The sequence below is a fragment of the Melitaea cinxia genome, chromosome 2 (genome assembly GCF_905220565.1).
Source record: "Melitaea cinxia chromosome 2, ilMelCinx1.1, whole genome shotgun sequence".
Taxonomy (NCBI): domain Eukaryota; kingdom Metazoa; phylum Arthropoda; class Insecta; order Lepidoptera; family Nymphalidae; genus Melitaea; species Melitaea cinxia.
This window is the reverse complement of record NC_059395.1, coordinates 6,292,835-6,315,248: the sequence shown is the minus strand read 5'-3', so window position 1 is coordinate 6,315,248 and position 22,414 is coordinate 6,292,835. Positions and strand designations below refer to the sequence as shown.

At 35.2% G+C, this 22,414-nt stretch overlaps 3 protein-coding genes, 1 long non-coding RNA gene and 1 pseudogene across 4 annotated transcripts in view; 3 read left to right on the top strand and 2 right to left on the bottom strand.

The window, feature by feature from the left end:
* Positions 1 to 12,584, bottom strand: part of LOC123659016 (division abnormally delayed protein) — a 98,671-nt gene extending 86,087 nt beyond the window's left edge. Inside the window, exon 1 of the mRNA XM_045594300.1 lies at positions 12,410 to 12,584. Coding sequence (XP_045450256.1) covers positions 12,410 to 12,584 — 175 coding nt within the window. The remainder of the gene's footprint in view (positions 1 to 12,409) is intronic.
* A 28-nt stretch (positions 12,585 to 12,612) lies between these two features.
* On the top strand, positions 12,613 to 18,608 carry LOC123659006. Its single transcript, XM_045594291.1, has 2 exons — positions 12,613 to 14,043; positions 18,603 to 18,608. Exons 1-2 carry the CDS (start codon positions 12,613 to 12,615, stop codon positions 18,606 to 18,608), a joined length of 1,437 nt encoding a protein of 478 aa, XP_045450247.1.
* Positions 18,609 to 18,740: 132 nt separating this feature from the next.
* Positions 18,741 to 19,010, top strand: LOC123659996. The gene is made up of 2 exons (XR_006744118.1): positions 18,741 to 18,871; positions 18,940 to 19,010. It is a non-coding gene; the product is annotated as an uncharacterized LOC123659996 (long non-coding RNA).
* A 15-nt stretch (positions 19,011 to 19,025) lies between these two features.
* Positions 19,026 to 19,803, top strand: LOC123658993 (putative nuclease HARBI1). Its single transcript, XM_045594281.1, has 3 exons — positions 19,026 to 19,095; positions 19,211 to 19,367; positions 19,463 to 19,803. The coding sequence occupies exons 1-3, from the start codon at positions 19,026 to 19,028 to the stop codon at positions 19,728 to 19,730; spliced, it is 495 nt and encodes a 164-aa protein (XP_045450237.1). The 3' UTR covers positions 19,731 to 19,803.
* Positions 19,804 to 20,410: 607 nt separating this feature from the next.
* Positions 20,411 to 21,708, bottom strand: LOC123658982 (annotated as a pseudogene).
* Positions 21,709 to 22,414: the final 706 nt, after the last annotated feature.

Here is a 22,414-nt window from a genome sequence, read left to right as displayed (position 1 = left end):
TGGGTGTACTCGCACCGTGTGCAAAATTGCTCAACAGAAACAAAAGTTTAAAAACATATGTATTTAAAAGGTGTATTATTTTAAAGTTTGTGTGAGTTATTATTAGTCACTTTGAGTTTTTGACATTTCAGCATTGTGGCAAGCGCCATGGACACCTGTGGTGCACATAAAATGCCAAACAAAACATAATCAATATATAATATATTGACTATGTTTTGTTTAAAATTTTACGTATAAAACATATAGTTAATGCTCAGGATAGCTGAAAACTTATATTTTAGGCTGTACTATAAAGTCATGAGTTTCTTGGGGTTTATAGTTTAGTCTCCGTGTCATAATTGTTATTAATAATGACCAATAGCTCTAATGAGCCAAGATGGTAAAGATTTCATCCACATCAATACCAGAACAGATTTTGCCAATGTCACGTGGAATGGAGAAGACACAAAGAAAATTTATCGATATTTAAAGTTACAAACTCAACAGAATTTTGAAGACCATTTTCATCAAAGTGTGAGTCATAGGGTCGGAACGGTCATCACAAATGCAAACTCAGGCAAAACTCAGGTAGAATCAGGATTCCCCCAGGGGGTAGTTACAAAAATATTTCGTTTTGCTATTGTTTTCATCCAAAATTTTTGTCGTCGCTTTGACAATAGTTGACTCGAAAGTGAAATTAAAAATAATTAACTGGAATTCTTTTTATAACGTTAAAAGTACAGGAAATCTTTAAGAAGACGAGACAACAATAATATTAAGTCTATAGAGAAGGATTTTCTTATAAAGTGAAGAAACAAAGGAGTTTTTGACATATTATTGTTTAGTTAATTATTACAAAACACGTTAAAGACGCGATAGCGCAGCGGTAATAGCAATGGGTGTTGCGCTGGCGGTCGTGGGTTCGATTCCCGCTCACGATAGACATATGTATCGATCATATAGATGTTAGTCGTGGTCTGGGCGTTGTGTTTGTGTATTGTATGTTTCCGGACCCCCAACACAGGAGAAAATCTTACTGGGGGATCCGTTGAATGTGAAGCGTTTATTAATTCTTAATTCTTAACATGTAAAGTGGATAATAATATAAAAAGGTAAAACTTATTTTTTATTTATTTAAAGTAAATACTCCCACTAAGATTATTATGGTGTTAGCAAAAAAAACCACCTCTATTTTTGCGTCTCGTCTTAATTAATTAAGTGGACGATACGATAAAATTTTATCATACCTAATCCTTAAATCGAATGTAACTTAGGCGCCACTGTCGTAACATCACAAAATGCCCTGTTACTCACACTTAATGCTCTGGTACCTGTGAGAAATTTAAACAAAAAACCTAAAAACGATCACAAGAGGACCTATTTGCATAAAATTCCAGCAAAATGGAAAGAACGCGAGGTATATGTATGCACTCCTCTGAGCGTCGGCGACGGCAGATATCAGATTAAACGTATATATGAAGTATGTGCAGATGACGAGGGTCCTTTATTTAATTCAAAGGCTAAGCCGCCGCGAATAAGAAAATAAATCGTTCGCAGATAATGACGAGTGATAATTCACGCCCGGACCGGACCGGGCCGGGCTCGGTGAACATGTCCTACCTTATAAAGTAATCATTATTACGCCGGAGGCACCGAGATTGTTATGAACTTGTTTTCGTAATATTAAAATTAATAACATATATTCTATAATAGACGTTGATGTAAACATTACGCTTCGATTAGAATGATAATGGTAAGGAAACTTTTTAATAACAGTAATTATTGGGTTTTAATATTCTTACAAACACACGTGTGCTTATTTGATTTGTTACATAAAATTGATAAGTTAGAAAGTTTTCATTTGAAACAATTTTTAAATATTGTAAATGAATAGGAACTAAATAAATAGCTATTTTAACTAAAAATACACTTACTAAAGATATTGAATCAAATTCCAATACATCAACATCGCTTATTTTAATCTTATATCACATCACAGTTTTAACATTAAAATAAAATAAAATGTTTTAATAGAATCGACACAGTTAACTATATATTGATACTTTAAATTGATAGTATCGTATTTATTTGTAGCAAAACTTGTTAAGCACAGCAGTCAAATCTTGTTCAAAATTTTGAAGCAGCCCGACCAGGGAAGTACCTCAACCTTACAGAAGACGACGTCCAAGGAATACTGTTTCCATGTATTGTTTTATTCCTTTGGTGAGTAAGGTTATGGCTATACCTCTTGAGTAGGGTCGGAAGTAGAGTCGACAACCCGTATACAATGATCCTGGTGTTACGGGCGTCGTAGCTGCGGTATCCGCTTACCTTCAGACTGTCCGTAAGCTTTTTTTTTGCACTAGTAGTATAAACAATATATCTTTTCATTACGTATCGTAAACTATCCTTGAATCGATAAACAAAATATAAACCTTCATATCGACGCAAAATGCATATGCCTTTTTTTTTTCGTTACATGAACATGCTTCAGTTAAGTACGCAAACTAAACTGTCTCGACTTAATGCGGAAACCGACAATGCAATGTAGCAATAAACATAACAACAGATTAAAAAAGGTTAATTAGGGTTTCGGCTGATGAGGCCCGCGGCCCTGCGATGATTAAGTCGATAATGTCAGGAGGGTCGTTGCACTCGTGTGGGAGGAACTAAGCCACTATCTAATGATCGGCAACCAAATGAAGTCGTAAAGGTAAATTATGAGGTATAATAGGTCACCTAGAGAACTATAAACATATAAGCGGATTATTTGTCTGCGTGTGGGCTCCATGGACAAAGGGTTATTGTTTGAAAGCTGGGATGTGCTTGCAAATTTCGTAGAGTTGCTCTCTACTTATACATATAACTTACACTATTATATGCTTAAGTAATAACTATAATATACGAATACTTGTGTGTATTTTGAATATGACTTTTCGTTAGGGCTAAACAGTAATTTAAATTTTTGTCCGTTTATTCATCTTATGGTATTGAATTTTAACATCTTTAACTATTATATATATATATATATATATATATTTGTTTACTTATATATAAGCAAACAAATTAATACGAATAAGCAAATTTTAAAATGTACTTTACCGACTTTAATGCAACTAATTGTGAGTATAATCACAAGTAAAAACTTGCTTTTGTATTAGGCTATGAATCACAAGCAGATTATGTGTAAAATAAACAGATGAAATCAGCATAGTATATATTTCTAAGTACAAACTTGTTTTAACTAAACCCCATTATTTGTAAAACGATGTCAAAACGCTTTAAGCGACTTCCAGTAACACTTACTTATTTTAATTGAAATTGCACAGTTGTAGTATAATGACGATTATTAGAAATTGGAGAATAGCAATTTTAAATATTATAGATCTCGCATTTCAGTTATTCTGAGAATAAACTTCGGATTTTTGCTAGATGGTTAAACAAGAATTTTGTATTGACGAACATTTTTTATGATAATATTGCATTCGCGAACAACGAAACAAATTAATATATTCAATCAAATCAAATATAATAATAATAATAGAAACTATGGCAAATAAATAAGAATATATACGCAGGTTTTACGAGGTGAAGAATAGTGTGCAATTTCTTTAACACTATTTTGTAACCTATCTATTAGAATAAGGTTACATTAGATGTAAGTAGTTTATTTTAATTGTCAAAATTCTATTTGTAAGATGTTAGTTCCGATAGCATTCTTAAAAGTAAAATATATACAAATAGAATAGTCATAGAACTCTAGCACATGTTTAGTATTCGGACCTAGTTACTGCAATAAATAGGACAACGTGATCACAGAAATGAGAGCATTCATTGAAGTAATGCAAGACAACGATGCGTCTTAATACAGGAGTATCTTATTAATTTTGTAGTGGATAGGATACCTACTTTATTTTGCACTAAAGATCTATTTTATCTGTTGCTGATAAAGATACGTGACGTATGATACTGGTATCCAATAGATAACGTTTTATGTTATATTTTTTTTCTTTTTCACCATTAAACGGCATCTCTAACAGATATGTCTATTCGCAACGATTTCATTTAAGAATTTAAAATTTTCAGTTTATCAATTGAAGTCACAGACCACAAGCTCCTGTTTCACCACCTGATAAAGTATGAGTATATCAGAAATGTATATGCAATATAAAGTCTAAACAGCCCTTAATTTTAATTTCTATTCGTCAATTTGTTTTGTTAAAAAATAATTTTCCATTTAAGCATCAGTTAATAAACAACTAACCAATTAATATTCGAAGATAAAAGCCTTTTTGTCCCTCAAATATTTGTATGTAACATACATCCATATACATATATTGACCTTGCAAGTTCAATCAAATAAGTAACTACCTTTAAATTGAACTAAAAATAATCAAGATCACCTTAAACGTCTAGAAGGAAAGCAATTTTTGCTTTAATCCCGGAATCGACCAAACACGTCCACTTGAAAAATTCTCTCAATATTTCAGTGAACGTGAGACTCTTCTTATAGTCCTTAAATCAGACTGTTTGTCATGCGTCTTTATCCTTTCTACGTTTTGCTTGCCTTCTGGTTTACAATTGTACACAAGTTCCTTGGCATAGTCCCTTTATACAAAACGTCCCTAAGGCGATTCGTGTTTACATGTGGGACTTTGGATCGTTTGCCTATTGTAAACCCTTGTTATACAATTACAGAATCTATGTTGATTGTGTTATTCTTATGTCTGTATTAATAGTATTAAAAAAAATGACATGTGTACCTATCAAAAGAACCTTAAATCTATATAACTCTATTATACTAATTTAATTTCATTATCAATAATTTATTATTATAAAAACCTCATTGACTCTCAACTCGTTATATATACGTATTTATATCAAATGTCTTAGACATTATTCTCCAAAGTGGAATTGAGCATGTTTAATACTTTTAGACACGTTAATATCGTATACAAAAGAAACAATAACATCTTAAAAATTTATATTGAAATTCACCATTTTGTACCTTTTTAAGATTTTTACTTAAACCAAGCGCTCTTGTAAGAATTGGGTGAGAGCCTGAGGCCAACAAAAAAACGAAGCCGTGCCCGAGTAATTAACAACCTAACATAAAGAGTCATGAACGTAGAACTCATTTCAAGCAAGTGAATATAAAGTAGCATACCGCATCATATATAGATATATATGTTTACTGTGCCCGCGACATCGTCTGCATGGAATTTAACAAAAAAGGTATTTGTTCAGTTCGCAGGTTATAAAATAAATTTTATAAAATAAAAGTAGCCTAAGCTACTCCTTGCTACACAAGCTAGCTGCCAGTGAAAGTCCCGCTAAAATCGGTCCAGCCGTTTCAGAGATTAGCCGAAACCAACACATAGACAGACAGACAGATAAAAATTGTAATTTTTTTTTGTATATGTACCGTGTCTATATGTATTATTTTGTATATGTACGGTCTCGTGTATCCATATTCATTTTGTAAAAAGCGGTTATTCTATTATTACAAACAGACACTCCAATTTTATTTATTTGTATAAAGTACAGATAGTCTTAGAACTTTCAGAATGCAGACTACTAAACAGCCAACGCACTAACCTAAATTCAGTTTTCAGGCAGACGCTTTTATGTCCGCGGTACGGATAAGCGAACATTATTATAGTTTCCGTGATAAAACGTGAATTATTACAACTACATTGCGATCTCCACACAAAAGAGCAGAACCATTGCGGAAAGCGCGTTTTCATCGCTTCAGAAAAATATTCAAGTGCTTTATTAGCTTAAATGTTTATTCAGAAAATCGCAAAATGCAATTAAGCCGCTTTTATGATAACTGTTTTAACGTAGATTATAATGGTTGTTGAATTATTAAATATAAATCTGTTAACTGAATCTCAATTTGTAAAAATTTAAAATATGTTTAAAGATTTTATAATTTTAGCGAACTATTTTAGTTTAACCTACATTTGGTTTAGTACTTTAATTATAACTCGTAGATTTAAAATTTAAAAGAGACTGCTAAAAAAGTAGCATGATTTACTTGTTCTAACAAATATTTTTAACGAATTCACTAAAATATTTATACATAGATACAGTTTTAGGAGCTGTATCTAAACTTTAAACTAACAACCGAAGCCGGTACAAAAGCAATATGGATATAAGGTGCAAATTATGGTGTTATGTGCTAATGATATGACACGCTATAATATCAGACTCGATACGTTATCAATGCAAATTAATATATAGAAACAATGTCCCCGCATAATGAGCGCGATGTTCAAACGAAAACAGATTACAATAAAATGTTAACGCATCATGAGCGCCATTGTTCCGCGGCTTATGTTCGCGAAACACGATGAATATTAACACTTATGTAAGTCGAACTCAACTATCATTTAAATACAACTAAAACAAAGCCATTAAATAATTATTACAAAATTTTAGATAAACCACATCAAAATGGTATTATGGTGGCTTATCTACTCTAATGTCCTTGTCATCCTTGACTATGATGAAGTTAAATTTAAAAATGGGCCAAATTTTTTTTTAAGTGGAACGTGATCTAGTGAATATCGAACAGACTTTATAATTTTATAACGTATCGCTTCAGCCTGTAATATCGCACTGCTGGGTATAGGCTTCTTTCCCCGTGTAGGAGAAGGATCAGAGCTTAATCCACCACGCTGCTCCAATGCGGGTTATACTCGTATGTGGGATAACGTATATTTTGAGAAAATTGTGCAATTATTATATGTTATTTTTGTGTGTAGACAGTGAATGAAATGTATGTATTCTATTCTCCAGCGGTCATATCTGTGTGAATTAAAAGATTTTGACTGCTAAGTTTTTTCCATATATCCTCAGTGTTAACATAGCTTTTCAACAAGTAAAAGAATTTTTAAAATAATTCTTGTAGTCTATAAGGTTATCCACTATAAACAAACAAAAAATCAAATATTTTTTCTTTATAATATTAATATATCTTTAGCAAAACATACTAGTGAGTTAAGAAGTCGCATATGTATTTTCAGTTCTAAATGCTCCATACCGAAGATGTCGGCTGTATTTAAAATTGGCCAGGTTCCATCATCACGAACAGTTCTTACGAAAGGTCATCGGCTTGTGTTAATAGTCAATAGTTTTGTAAAGATATAGAACGGTGACGAACTGGCCACGTCTATACCTGCATACCTTTAATATAATTATAACTATTTCTTTTTTTACCGGTATAGGTTGGATGAGGATTGCGCAAAACCGGGATGTCTGGAGAGAACTTGGGGAGGCCTATGTCCAGCAGTGGACTGCAATAGGCTGAAATGACTGACTGACTGACTTTTTTTACAATTTTATAATAATAAAGTTTTGTTGGTTTACGAGTTACAAATATTTGAAAACACCAATTTCGTAAAACTACGTTAAAATATCACAATAAGGAGTCGTTGTCTTTACCCACTTTTTAACTAACTTCACAGAAAGGAGGAGATTCTCAATTCGACAGTAATTTTTATGGGTGTTACCTTATAACTTCTTACTGGGTGGACCGATTTCAATGATTCTTTTTTTTAATCAAAACATTACGTGTCATGTGGGCACATTTAAATTTCATCGATATGTGACAAGTACTTTATCTCTAATATAGCGCATTATTTGATTATTTTTAGTCTACCTTCATTGTATGATTTAAATTAATGTTTTAAACACTTTCGTCCTTTTCATAAATATTTACTATATATTATAATAATAATTAATATTATTTATTTCTCTGACACTAATATATATTAAATAAATATATAATAATTTTTTAATAAATATATAATAAATTCTTAATAAATATATAATAAATTCTATAAAATAAATTCTTTTAAAAATAAATTTAAAGCCAAGAAGAACCACTTCTCTTAGATCATTGACATTCATACAGACAGATCTCAAGAAAACGTATTTTTAAAATGGAACTGTAAAAGCTATTAGGTATTCATTATCACACTTTCAATCCATACAAGTAATATTTACTTATGTCACTCGAAGTGACATGGTTAAAATGGAAAAAAAATGTTCTCACAGATACAAAAAACTCATAGATACATATTTGAGCGCCAACGAAATCGAGGCCGTAAGTAATCCATCCATATAAAGGCAAGGTGCGTAGGCGCAAGCCATGTGGGAGATCAAATTGTAACAATTTCGTATAACCGACGGATAAAAAAGCGTAAATACTTTTTTGTGTACACTTAAGCGTCTAATGCATTTATTAATTATATAAAACTTGCTTACCAGGAGAACTTCGCAATAATTATTTGTTAAATCGGTTTTATATCACATGGGACGGAGAAAAAATAGAGATTCGGTGCGGTTGAGAATTCTGTTTTAATTCGTTTTTTTAGGCATTAAGTAGTGGGAATTTCATTGTTTGATAGAGACTTCGTACTTTAATATTATTGCTTAAGATCCTCATTAAACATAATTAAGGTTTAATGTGTGATGAACTTATATTGTCATGATTAATTCAATTGCCACCGAATTATGTGAAAAAGTTTTTGCTAGAAGTGACTTCGAAACATAACAAAATTTTCACAAACGGTGGTGGGGTCAATAATATCAACTGTCAAGCAATTTAACAAGTATTAAAACCAGTAAGATAAAACATTAATCCTTAATGTCATTACAATACTTATTAGTTATCGCCCACGCGCTTTATTTTATTACTTCATATTAGCATAACTGTATAATACAAAGTTGTTTTTTTTACTTCGATAATATGACTTTTTATTTAACACTTTTTAGATATCATGTGACTTTATTATAAACTTTATCATAATTAGTACAATTACAATAAATAAATATTTGTTTTTTCATATTACTACAGTATAGACGCTGAACCTTTCACTATAGGCAGATAAAAGCCTCCTTGGCATAATGATAGCCTCCATAGTAGTACTAATAAAGGAATTAATACTTTTCTTTCAATAAAAGCGGATCGAGTACCTTTATCTAGAATTGTATATGATTGCTTTAATCCTTATTACTATTATCTATAGTAGGCACAGTAACAGTATACCTACTGTTGAAGTTTGTAAGTGTTCAACTGCAAATGAGATTATTTACCTTCTACTACAGAGGAGAACAGTTGAGCTAAACACGCTATGCTGTTCAATTATTTGTTACCGAATATACGTCTTAGAATTTCAGTATTGGACCATCTTTAAAAATGTATTGTTTTTTCAATTTTTTTTTTTTGGTCATACCAACTCAGAAACCTTTGTAGGCTCATGCACAACTTATTAATGAAGAACATGACATGATCAAATGCATAGCTTACGATTCTATAAATGATAAAAACATTCATTTTTATATATTACTAGCTGACTCGGCAAACGTTGTCTTGCCGCTAAACGCTATTTAAAAATAGGGGTTGGTGGTAGAAGGGTGAAAATTTTGGGTTGTATGTATTTTTCAACGCCAAATCACAATAAAATAAAGAATTAACAATTTATCTTAAAATTAAAAAAAAATTTAGAAGTGGACTACCCTTTACATTATTATTATATATACTTTATTGCACTCACAAAAAATACATGTAAAACAACATTAATAAGGTTTATGGCAAAGGTGCACTTATCTCTGAAAGAAATTTCTTCCAGTCAATCCATAGTCATGAGTAAGTGTTTTTAAAGCGAGGCAAACAGTGCAAGAAGCATTTACTAAGAACAACAAAAATAAAGTAAAATAAGAAAAAATAAAAGATGATAAATTTATACTACATACTAACAAATACATATAAAGATAAATACAAAAATACACTTGTACACATACATAAACACATATATACTCACTACAATACATACGTAAATACAAACATATTCTATACAGATGATTACACATTAGCTAGTGAAAGCAAGTGTTTCTTTAATTTATATTTAACATTTAGGGGGATGAAAAATAGATGTTGTTCGATTCTCAGACCTACTCGATATGCACACAAAATTTCATGAGAATCGGTCAAGCCATATCGGAGGAGTTTAACTACAAACACCGCGACACGAGAATTTTATATATTAGATATGGATTTAGAACAGAAAACTCAGTAGTACTTTACCGGAATGAACTTGTATTTTCTTTCAACACAAACGATTAAAATTCATTATTGCCACAAAAATTTACTATTTTTTAATTTTAGTTCAAATGTTTTTTTTTTTCAGTATCTGTATCTCACTCAAAAGTTAAGTGACCTGGCTCCTCTTAAACTTTTTAATGGCAAAGTTTCCCAGCGCAAGCTTCGATTGTTAAAACTCGAATGCTACAGTAGACTTGACGATTCTATGCATTCCTAATTGACATACAAATGTACAATCACATGTACATATTTAATTTATATTTGTTTAAACTTCAAGTACAGCTATTTATTTAGTGCCGTGAGATCAAAAAGATATTTTCGTTTGGTAAAAAAATATGGTTAGTGATAGGTGTTTGAGGTTACAATAATTAAAAAATGGGTAACTAAAACTTCGTCATGTGTTTTTTAGCATTACTGATGAGGATTCTGATCAGTCACGTGAGTAATAAAATTATTTGAAATAAATAAAAAATTAAGTATTATTTAGCCATAGGGATTATTGTTATAATAGTTAGAACCCTTTTTATTTCAAAGTTCACAATATTATAAATAAGCAATATCCTCGAACGAAATAATACTTATCGTTAGTTAAAGATGAGATCACCGACATCGTCCGTAATCTAGCAATCAAATGTAATCGTTGATATCTAGAGTCTCATCTGGTCGCTATTCAACCGCGGAGTTACGTTTTTTGTGCCACATAAAGAACATTTATTATTACATTTAAATGTCTCTAGAGCAACATACTTGTAAAAAAGCAGCTTATTTTTCGCTGCCACACGGCGTCTCGTATTCGGCATTTGGCGATCATTGACACAATCTGAATTGCCTACTTAGACTTTTCTGTAAGGGAATATTTATAATAGTGCGCAACGTTTTATATAAATAATAAAAATATATGCGTTTATAATAATTTGCAGCGAACTTTATTTTCCTTTATTATATAATACTAAGTACATTCACTCCAGTTATCTTTTATTTTTAGATATTTATTTTTTTTTATTCAAATTTAAAGATATAGGTTTTAGGACTTTATCGAAACGTCTCGCATATACCTAATTATATACGCGTACGACTGATGATCTTTGAGGACGTTAATTTAGATTTTTTGACATAAGTACCTGCCAACTTAAATAATATTAGGAAAAAAAAATAATAAAAATTAAACATAAAGACCATTCACAAAGTTTAGCATGTCCTTTATAGGTTGACATGAAATAAATCATCATTACAGCCTATACAGTCCACTGCTGGACATAGGCCTCCACAAGTTTAAGCCAAAAATAACCTGAACTCATGTGTTTTGCCCATAGTCACCACGCTGGGCAGGCGGGTTGGTGACCGCAGTACTGGCTTTGTCGCACCGAAGACGCTGCTGCCCGTCTTCGGCCTGTGTATTTCAAAGCCAGCAGTTGGATGGTTATCCCGCCATCGGTCGGCTTTTTAAGTTCCAAGGTGGTAGCGGAACTGTGTTATCCCTTAGTCGCCTCTTACGACACCCACGGGAAGAGAGGGGGCACTAAAGAATTTAGCCATGAAATAAATAAATAAAAACTAAAAACTATTTTCTTCTTATTGAACTTGAATAAAACTTCAAAGGTATTTCTTATAAGAGAAATGAAAGTAATATTTTCTAAACGTCGATAAAACGCGTGTGACACCTTGATATCACTAAAGATATACCAACTAAAGACAACTAAGTATACCAATATAAGTAAAGAAAGCGATAAATATTTATGGTAGCAAACCCTTCAAAAAAACATTGACATTCTGAATTTATACACTGTGGCCCTAAGCGTATGACTGATCACTCGTTGTGAATATTAAAGTGATTTCACATATAATTTTATATAAATAGAAATACATTATATCATAAGGACATACTGAGTATTTGGGGGTCGAAGTTACTCGCGTCCGTAGGATGTACCAAGTCAGGTCTTAACCCTCTTTACCCTACACGTGACCCCTGGGTGGTGCAAAACGAGTAACATACATAGGTGGTAGGCTTCGGCCGTGGCTAGTGTGACCACCCATCGAGCAAAGACGCGCCGCCAAGTGACGCGTCTTACGACACGACTTGTCGTGCCGTGAGGCGCCTCGCGTTCCGGAACGATGCTCGTAATAGCCAATCATAGGGGTATGGGTATGTACAGTTGCGCTGCGTCTAGTGACAGGATCCTGATCTGCGTAGTCACTGCGCCGGACGTCTCGACCTGGAGGGTAGCGGGATCCGAAGCACGGTGCACCGCTGGCCGACCGCAGGCAGTAGGGGGCCCAACTAGTAGGTTCGCCACCTATGAAAGGCTGCCCCGCCACCTAGCGAAAAATCCAGGGATGGCTTCCATCGTGCCGGTTGGCGACCGGTGAGAGGACCCGATGGCGATTTCCTGGGGGGTTCGGGCGTCCCCGCAGTCTCCAGTCGAGTCTTCTTTAGTGTGGTTTCTGCAAAAATCGTGGAGTCTATAGACGCAGCGCCTCGTACAACTACCATTTCCCCTCCTATTCACCCCTTGACCACAATGAAGAACAAGAAAAAAAGTAAGGTTAAACAGCGGCTGCACCTCCTCTCTCTCAAAGTGCACCTCACCAACATACGAGGATTGCACTCAAATCTCGTTGCAGTCCACCACCACCTGGAGACTGAGAGGCCGCATTTACTTTTTCTTACGGAGACGCAAATTGGTAGCCCAGCAGATGTAACGTACCTGCAGTACCCTGGGTATTCGCTCGAACATAATTTTAAATCTCACGCTGGAGTCTGTATGTTTGCTCGTGATGATGTTTGCTGCCGGCGTCTACGTAACTTGGAGATACCTAACCTTTCCATCATGTGGGGTTTATTGGATACGGGCATGGAGCAGATTGTGTATGCCTGTACCTATCGGTCGCATAGTGGTGATCGGGAGACGACTCGGATGTTCGACTATCTCAGTGAGACGGCTGACATGGTCCAACGTCGGTATCCTGCTGCCCAAATGGTATTTCTGGGGGATTTTAACGCTCACCACCAGGACTGGCTGTTCCCATACCAGAATACCGACCACGCCGGGAGAGAGGCGCTCAAATTTGCTCTGTCGCTAGATCTTACCCAGCTAGTCCAAGAAGCAACACGAGTACCCGACGTTGACGACCATACACCTAATTGTTTGGACCTTCTGTTGACAACTGACCCTGACCGGTCCTCGGTATCAGTTGCAGCTCCCCTGGGCACATCTGATCACTGTGTGGTAAAGTCAGTATCTAACTTTCACCCTCTGGATACAGGTCCTACCGGAACCAGACGTGTGTGGCGATATAAGTCGGCAGATTGGGATGAGATGCGACACTTTTTTGCATCCTACCCTTGGCGGCAGACTTGCTTCTCTTCCAGTGATCCGTCGAGTTGCGAACAAGAAATATCGGAAGTGATACGTCAGGGGATGGAGTACTTCATTCCATTTGCTGATGTATCACTAAATGGCAAGATCCCTAGGTGGTATAATGCAGAATGTGCCGAAGCTGCAGCCCGTAAGGACTCAGCGTTTGCAGCGTGGGCTGAAGCCCGTACCCTTAAATCTCCGGATATAACTACGAGGAAGAGAGCGTTCAACTCTGCTGCCAAGTCCTACAAAAGGGTTCTTAAAAAAGCTCGTTTCAACCGTATTAAACGCATCGGAGCCCAACTAGCTTCCCATCCGCGCGGTAGTAGAGCATTTTGGTCACTCTCCAAGTCGGTTGAAATGAGCTTCTGCCGTCCCTCGCTGCCTCCTCTGCTTAAACCAGATGGATCGCTGGCCTTTACTGCGACAGAAAAGGCTAACCTTTTAGCGAATCTGTTTGCAGAAAATTCGCTCCTTGATGCAGGTAGTGCCTCACCGCCCAGACATCCACCTTGCGACTCTGTTATGTCAGAACTACGCATTCGCCAAACTGAGGTTTTGAAAGTACTCCGTAACTTGGACGTGAATAAGGCTAGTGGTCCTGACGGGATACCAGCAAGAGTACTTAAACACTGTGCTCCTGAGTTGTCTCCTATTCTCACGCGCTTGTACCGCCTCTCTCTAAAATCTGCTCAAGTCCCTAAAGCATGGAAGATTGCCAACGTACAACCTGTACCTAAAAAAGGTAGTCGTGCCGACCCGGCTAACTATAGACCTATCGCGATCACCTCCATACTGAGTAAAAGTTTGGAGCGTATACTGAATCAAAAGCTCCTAGCATACCTCGAGTTGAATGACCTCCTGTCGGACCAGCAATACGGTTTCCGCCGTAACAGGTCCACGGGGGATCTTTTAGTGTACGCCTCGCACATCTGGGGCGAAGCCTTGGACAAGCACGGAGAAGCGCTAGCTGTCTCACTTGATGTATCGAAGGCATTTGACCGGGTCTGGCATGAGAGCCTATTGAGCAAGCTTTCAGCTTACGGAATACCCCCGAGCTTGTGTGACTGGATATCAGATTTCCTGAGTGGACGATCATTTCGGGTGGTCTTAGATGGCTCCTCGTCTGAGTTGATGGCGGTTAATGCCGGTGTCCCTCAGGGATCAGTTCTCTCTGCAACCCTCTTCTTGATTCACATAAATGACCTCCTCAGGCCCGGTATCTTTGGATACGCGGATGACAGCACTGTTACGGAGAGATACGTGTCCGGTCCCCGAGCTGGTGGGGCTGAAACTCATGAGCATAGAGAGGCCCTGGTTGAACGCATGAATTTGGCTTTGAAAGAGGTATCCGATTGGGGTGACGCCAACCTAGTCAAATTTAATGCTTCCAAAACACAAGCGTGTCTTTTCACTGCTAAACGGAGTCCATTCACATTAGCCCCAACTTTCCGGGGTGTATCTGTTCCGATCACCGATAGTATTGATCTTCTAGGCATAAATATTTCGTCTAATATGAACTTCGGACAATGCATAGAATCCAAGGCAAAAATTGCTGGTAAGAAACTTGGTATCCTCAATAAAGTCAGGCAGTACTTCACACCGGAACAGCTTCTTACTCTCTACCAAGCACAAGTTCGATCGTGTATGGAGTACTGCAGCCACTTATGGGATGGCTCTGCCAAGTACCAGCTCGCTGCTTTGGATTCTGTGGATCGACGCGCCAGAAGACTCATCGGTGACAAATCGCTGGTTCGCTCTAGACTTCAAAGTCTCGAACATCGGCGCAAGGTTGCCTGTTTGTCGGTATTTTACAGGTTATATTTCGGAGAGTGTGCTCTAGAACTATACAATTTGGTTCCACCATCACCTTTCTACCACCGAACCGCAAGGCATCGCATGAATCTGCACCGCTATGTGGTTGAAATCCCACGATCTCGCACTAAACGATTTGCTTCCTCGTTCCTAATTCGCACCGCTAAAATTTGGAATGCCCTACCGGCTTCCGTTTTTCCAACGAACTATAACTTGGGTATCTTTAAATCAAGAGTGAATAGGCATCTTCTAGGCAAGCGCGCACCACCTTAGGCTGCATCTTCACTTGACTTCAGGTGAGATCGCAGTCAAGCGCTAGTCTATATATTTAAAAAAAAAAAAAAAAAAAAAAAAAAAAAAAGTATTCAATCAACACTATTCATTATCAATAAATGAATAGTGTTGATTGAATACTGACAGCACGCTTATCATTATAATATTAATTTTCATAAATAAAAAAACCATTAATTAGATTTACTAGACACTGTGAGAAACTTCTTTTTAACCGACTTCCAAAAAAGGAGGAGGTTCTCAATTCGACTGTTTTTTTTTTTTTTTTTTTATGTATGTTACATCAGAACTTTTGACCGGGTAGACCGATTTCGACAAATTTTGTTTTAATCGAAAGGTTTTGTGTGCCAATTGGTCCCATTTAAATTTATTTGAGATCTAACAACTACTTTTCGAGTTATATCTAATAATGCGTTTTTACTTGACGCTTTTTTCGTCGACCTACGTTGTATTATACCACATAACTTTCTACTGGATGTATCGATTTTGATAATTCTTTTTTTGTTGGAAAGGGGATATCCTTTGTTTGATATCATGATAAGGAAACCAGGATCTGATGATGGAATCCTAGACAAATCGAGGGAAACTCTCGAAAATCCGCAATAACTTTTTACTGGGTGTACCGATTTTGATAATTTTTAATTTAATTGAAAGCTGGTGTTTATCATGTGGTTACATACAAATTTTATCGAGATCTGATAACTACTTTTTGAGTAATCTTTGATAACGCGTAGTTGCTTGACTATTTTTTCGTCGATCTACGTTGTATTACTTGTCGATGTAATTGAAGTCGGTTTTTTTTTCGTTTGCGAGCAAACACAATTATTACATTCTTAGTTTGAATATTTTTAAGTTTCGAAAAAAAGAAATTTAAAATTCGATTTCTAAAAAAATATATAAGTCTATACGATCTAAAGACTGCTTTTAATCGAATACAAATAATATACAGAAAAAAATTAAATAACTAACATTAGCCAGTTTAAAAATAATTAAGTCATAGGGCCAATAGTAATAGAATTTACTGAACAAACAGGCAGTAAATTATTGCTGCAACTAGCCAGTCTATATTTCAGTCTGCCCGGACTTGCACCCGAGACGTGTCAGGAATGCGATAGCTATGTCGCAATATACCGAGGGCTGGATCGCCCACGCTGAACTTGTACTGAAACACGAAACATCGTATTTGAAGATTCCTAAATAACACGAAAATGTGTTTAGAACAGATAGACCTGGATTTTAATATTAAATTAAGTCAACAAAGTGTAGCTAAAAAATATGATACAGTTAATCTTGTAAACAATGTTAAAGTAAAAAATATTTTCAGTAATATATTCCCTACCTATGAAAACACTAACGTTATTTGACTCAATAAAAAATTAAACCATTAAAATACTCGCACAAATAATGTCCCAATTATACACAAATAATATAAAATAAATATTAAAATGTTCAAAAAGACAAATGAATAATTTCTAAATCGTACGCAGTGAACACAGGTACGCGCTATATCCCCGACCCTCCGAGCGGCCGGCGCGCTCTAGTTTCGACCACATCACGCGTGTCAATTTTATAAATGAGTTTCGTCCCTCGCTCTGACAGCCGTGGGAGCGGTGGAGCAACCTTGCCGGACATGGTATTTTAACTACTTTTACGTGCGATTTACTTTATATAAGCTTCAAATTATTCATTTTTTGAAGTGAAAACTTATTTTGGCGCACCGCACACATATTTTTTCGTAGGTAGTAAGTTAGGCTGATCCGTCACGTTCTGAGATCAAAGTCTCGACCGGGTGAACTCGGCACCGCCGAGAATACCCGAGCGAGAAAGATACAGTCAGCTGATATTCGCTGTTGCGTCGCTGTGTTTAGTATATTCACAATGAAGTTTTCGCTACTGCCGCGCGGTCTTAAGCACACACTCTATTTTTTTTTATAAGGACAAATGAACGGACAGTCCTAACGTGCCCGTGCGGATGCGTTGCCGAACTTTAGAGAAAGGTAACATCTTGACAAAGATTAAATATTGGTTATCTTACTCTACCAGTCAATGTCATTCACTCCTCAGTCATTGTTCTCTATAAAATTGTAAATACCATATCTGAAGTTTATTTTGCATAATTAAAGCTTATAATATTAAAATATTTTGACCTCCTAATAACTATAGAGAAACAATACAAATAAAACCAAAGTCGTAGCTTATAAATAACAAGTCCAATATCGTTGGTCCTCGCAAACAATCTTAAACAAGATTGCATGACCGTATCTGATTGATATTGATAGCGGAAGACTCAAACAACCGACTAACGGCCGATTCCAATAAACGATCTCAAACCATTTTTACTGATCTGAGTTTAAGTTTGCAATCTAAATTTTAGAGAAACCGTTTCAATAACTGAACCATAGATTGATTATGCAATCCAAAACTGCAAGCGATCCGTCAGAGGCACCAATCCGGATTCGAACGGTTTTCGGATCGTCCTCCGTTTGAAAATGGCAGTTGATGGGTTTCAATAACCAATCTTTTGACTTTGACAAATCTTATTTGACTTATCTGTGATCCAAATTTGCAATCCCTAACATTTGGTGGTTTCCGTTGCGATCTTTTTTTCTTTATTACTTTTCATCAATTAGGTACTTCACCTTTTTAAATTTTATCACCTTATTTACTATAATCACCTTAATACCAATCCGGCATTCAATTGTAAAAAATGTACAGTGATAGTGAAAGTGACTTGGAGTTGGAAGTGCTAGAACAGCTTTCAGATTGGGATGATGACGAACTTCTTCCGGCGCCTCGTAAAAGTTTTACGCGGATCAACCACTTGCGCTTACTAAATGAAGCTGAATTTACATTTAGATTTAGAATTAATAAAACTGCGGTAGAGTTACTATTATCAGAAATTATGCCATTTATAAAAGTAACCTCAAAGCGGTAAGTAAACAATGTCTCAATATCTACTGTTGTCCTTTGTGCGTTGTACTATTGCCAGTTATCAATAATACATTTATGAGGATTTATCATAAAACAATATTTATTGTTTCCAGAAATAATGGGGTTTCACCGCTTCACCAGTTATTGCTGACTCTTCGATTCTATGCATTAGGCACAATGCTTATTGCTGTAGGAGACTTTGTAGGGGTGTCAAAGTCAACAGCATGCAGAATTGTGCAAAATATATCGAAATCAATTGCAAAGTTATATAACAAGTACATTTATATGCACCAAAACAGTGTTAATAAGTTTTACCAAATAGCCCATTTCCCACGTGTTCTTGGTGCAATAGATGGTACTCATATACGTATACAGTCTCCAAGTTAGTAAATATATTTATAATTTAAAAAAGGTACTTTTTTACAAAAGATTTATAAGTTTGTTTTTCAGTGCAAGCAATCGGTGAAGAATTTAGGAATAGAAAAGGTTACTTTTCTTTAAACGTTCAGGCTGTATGTGATGCAGATTTGAGACTGATGAATGTAGTAGCTCGTTGGCCTGGTTCTGCACATGATGCTACTATCTTTAACAATTCTGTTTTGAGAGGCAAGTAACAATTAAATATTGGATTCTAGTTTTAAAATTCATAGCCTTGCGATAATTCCAAATACATACATATGTACATGGATTTTTATCTCGCCTACATATTTATTCTTTACAGCTCAGTGTGACATTGGGACCTTTGGCAACCGCTGGTTACTTGGTGATAGTGCCTATCCCAATAGAGCATATTTACTAACACCAGTTTTAAATCCAAGTAATAGCTCAGAACAAAAATACAATGAAGCTCATATTGCAACAAGGAATCTAATTGAACGGTACTACAAATACTTTTTTATTTTCTACCTACACTTCTATAAAAATCAAATATAAGTTGTTGTTAATGTTATACTAATAAAAAACTTATTTTCAGTACTTTTGGTGTTTGGAAGCGTCGTTTCCCAGTTATTTTTTTGCCTCTGCGCTTGTCACTTGCAAATGTTCAAGCAGTTATAATAGCAACAGCAGTTCTACACAATATCTGTAGAAAATACAACATGCAAGAAATGCCTTCAGAAGTAGAGTTGCCAGCAAGCCTAGTAACAGATCCTTCTGTTGCAGACACTCAATCTCAAGCTCTGGGATTGCAAGATATTGTTGAAAGGAATGAGCTTATAAATGGATATTTTTCGACTTTATAAGAGGAATTCAATATAATTGATGAATTTTTAGTTTCTAATGTATAAATAAAGTAAATAGTATAAATTATTTTAATGTTATTAGTATTATTTTCTAATTAATAAAATTTAATTTCCTAAGTTGTCAGTAATATTTAGCTGTTATTATTTTAATAAACTAATTTTTATTTGTAAGCTTAGTTGTTAAGCATTGTATTTTTTTTTAGAATTTTTTAATATTATTAATGTTATTTTTATATGTTTTACTAGTTATGTGGTGACTATGGGCAAAACACATGAGTCCACGTTATTTTTGGCGTAAACTCGTGGAGGCCTATGTCCAGCAGTGGACTGTATAGGCTGTAATGATGTAATGATGATTAATGTTATTTTGCCATTTCATATACTATATTAAGGTACTTTCTCTGTTTTGTTTGTATGTTATGTGTTTAGTATGTACTTTGTTGGTGCTCAAATAAATAAATATTTTCTTTACTTAAAATACTGTTTATTTTTTCATTAAAACAAGCAGGTATTATCAAATATATTTATTACATAGAAATATAACACAAAATACATATCAAAAAAGGAATACATAAAACAAACATTTTTACACTCGCAACTTATTATTATTCTACAAAATTAAATCAAAATACAAAATATAATTTAACGAATTAAAATAAAAATAACAATAAATATTTAATTTAACTTTTATCTTTTTGTAAATTATCTATCTCTAGTTGTAGTTTTTTTTTTCTAATATCACCTTTTCTAAGTTCTCTTCTAATAACTTAGTTTTAGCTATAAAATAATTTGCTATTGCTTGATTCCTGGCAGAACGGTTTTCATCACCCTTGGTGAAGAGTTTTCTTTTGGAACCTGTAGGAGTTCAGAGATTTGGTATCTTTATGAATTGCTAATGACTTACAGTCTACCACTCTAACTTTATGTAAACATCTAACATAATGGGTTAGCAAAAACCTCTATTACAGCCCCCTAAGTCCAAGATTGCAATAAAAGTTAAGAGCAAATATCATGCAAACCATCTAGCTTACTACTTGTTCTGCTTGCCATCCGATCATAGTTATTAAAAAAAGTTGAGTTGTCGGGTCTGCACCAGCAGTAGTAAGTAAAGTTGTCTATAAAGGTTTAACTGAAAATTATACTATAATATAAAAAAAGCAGATAATAGTTGTTGAGGTGTACGGTGGCATGATGTAACAACTGCATTAAATTGGTCGGCGATGCGTTTCCATTCCTCCGTTTTCATTTTGTTGGTGGTAGCATTGGTAGCTTTATTGTATATTATTTTGCTGCTTTCTATAAAAGACAGCAAAGTCTTTGATTCATCCCTCGTTAGGGGTTTCGTTGAAACCTTAAACAGAAAAAAAATAGGCGCGAAATGTAGCGTCTTCACAGCGGGTGGTCGGGAATGCTCTGTTCGACCAACATAATATGTACTATAAATCTTAATATATTTTGTTATCACTCACCTGTCCACTTTCCATTTTAAATGAATAAACAAAGGTACCAGTAGATATCCAAACACAATAAAACAAGCAAAGAGCGCGGTGTAGTACGGAGAGTTCTTTCGATTGAGCTTTGAAGTTGACAATTGACAACTTCACAGTCTTCACGTACGTTACGTTCCGATCTCAATCTTAGTAAGTTTTAAGGTGTGTTATTTCATAAAATGTAACATTATATTTAGAAAATTATAATATAATCTGGTGTTTAAAGAATATTAAATGGAAATATCAATATAAATAAATGAAAAAAGTTATCAAATGCTCTCAAATCTAGAATATGAGTAAAACGCAGTCACATAAATACTGATTAGAATGGAACGCACGGGAGGGTACGGATTGATCTCCAAACGCTCGTCGAATCTCGATCGGCGTTTGAAGATCGTTGTATTGAAACGCAGATCGAGGATCGATCGAGAGAAAGAATTCTATCTTGGATTGCAACGATCTCTAGATCGAAGTTTGAATATTGGAATCGGCCGTAAATGGAGAAGCCCCTAATCGAATACGCCCTAAGCGTGACTCTACATTGTAAGAAAGTTTGGTTAAGAATTTTACGCCCATCGGAAGAGGTATTATACACGTCTTAAATATTCTACATATTATTGCATGTTAATACAAAATTTTCGAATTGAAGCAAATCGAATCGAAATCTAAGTGCTATCGCATATTTGAGGAATATTTTTTAAATATTTAACGACAATAGGATAATATAACGTGCATATGTTTTAGGTACACAGACAACATCCCGCAATTTTTTCCTAAATGTAACTAGATCGGCAAACCAGCGTACGGCTCACCTGATGGTAAGTTTGCAACACCAGAAGCATTCCAGTTACCCCCAGGAGCTTTGGTCACGTTACTCACCAACAGGAACACAACATTGCTTGTAAACAGTGTTATTTAGCTGTGATCTTCTGTAAGGTCGAGGTACTACCCCAGTCGGGCTGCTCTAATATTTTGAGCAGGAAATTTCCTGCGGTACCCTACCTCAGTTAAAATATTTTCAATTATCAGGTGTTTTATGTTAATAATCGGAACCATTGGTTTTACGATCTCTAGAGTACCGTAGAGTGTCGCTGCGTTGGCGCAACGGTCACAGCCATGGATTGTACCTGTTGCGCTGGCGGTTGCGGTACGATCCCCGCACATGACAAACATTTGTATTGGCCATACAGGTGT

What these genes read in the sequence shown, in the direction of transcription:
- LOC123658993 (XM_045594281.1), top strand. Translation starts at nt 19,026, where the DNA reads ATGAATGTAGTAGCTCGTTGGCCTGGTTCTGCACATGATGCTACTATC. An exon ending in TAACAATTCTGTTTTGAGAG is followed by an intron (nt 19,096 to 19,210) that starts GCAAGTAACAAT and finishes TATTCTTTACAG; the next exon opens with CTCAGTGTGACATTGGGACC. An exon ending in ACAAGGAATCTAATTGAACG is followed by an intron (nt 19,368 to 19,462) that starts GTACTACAAATA and finishes ACTTATTTTCAG; the next exon opens with TACTTTTGGTGTTTGGAAGC.
- LOC123659006 (XM_045594291.1), top strand. Translation starts at nt 12,613, where the DNA reads ATGAAGAACAAGAAAAAAAGTAAGGTTAAACAGCGGCTGCACCTCCTC.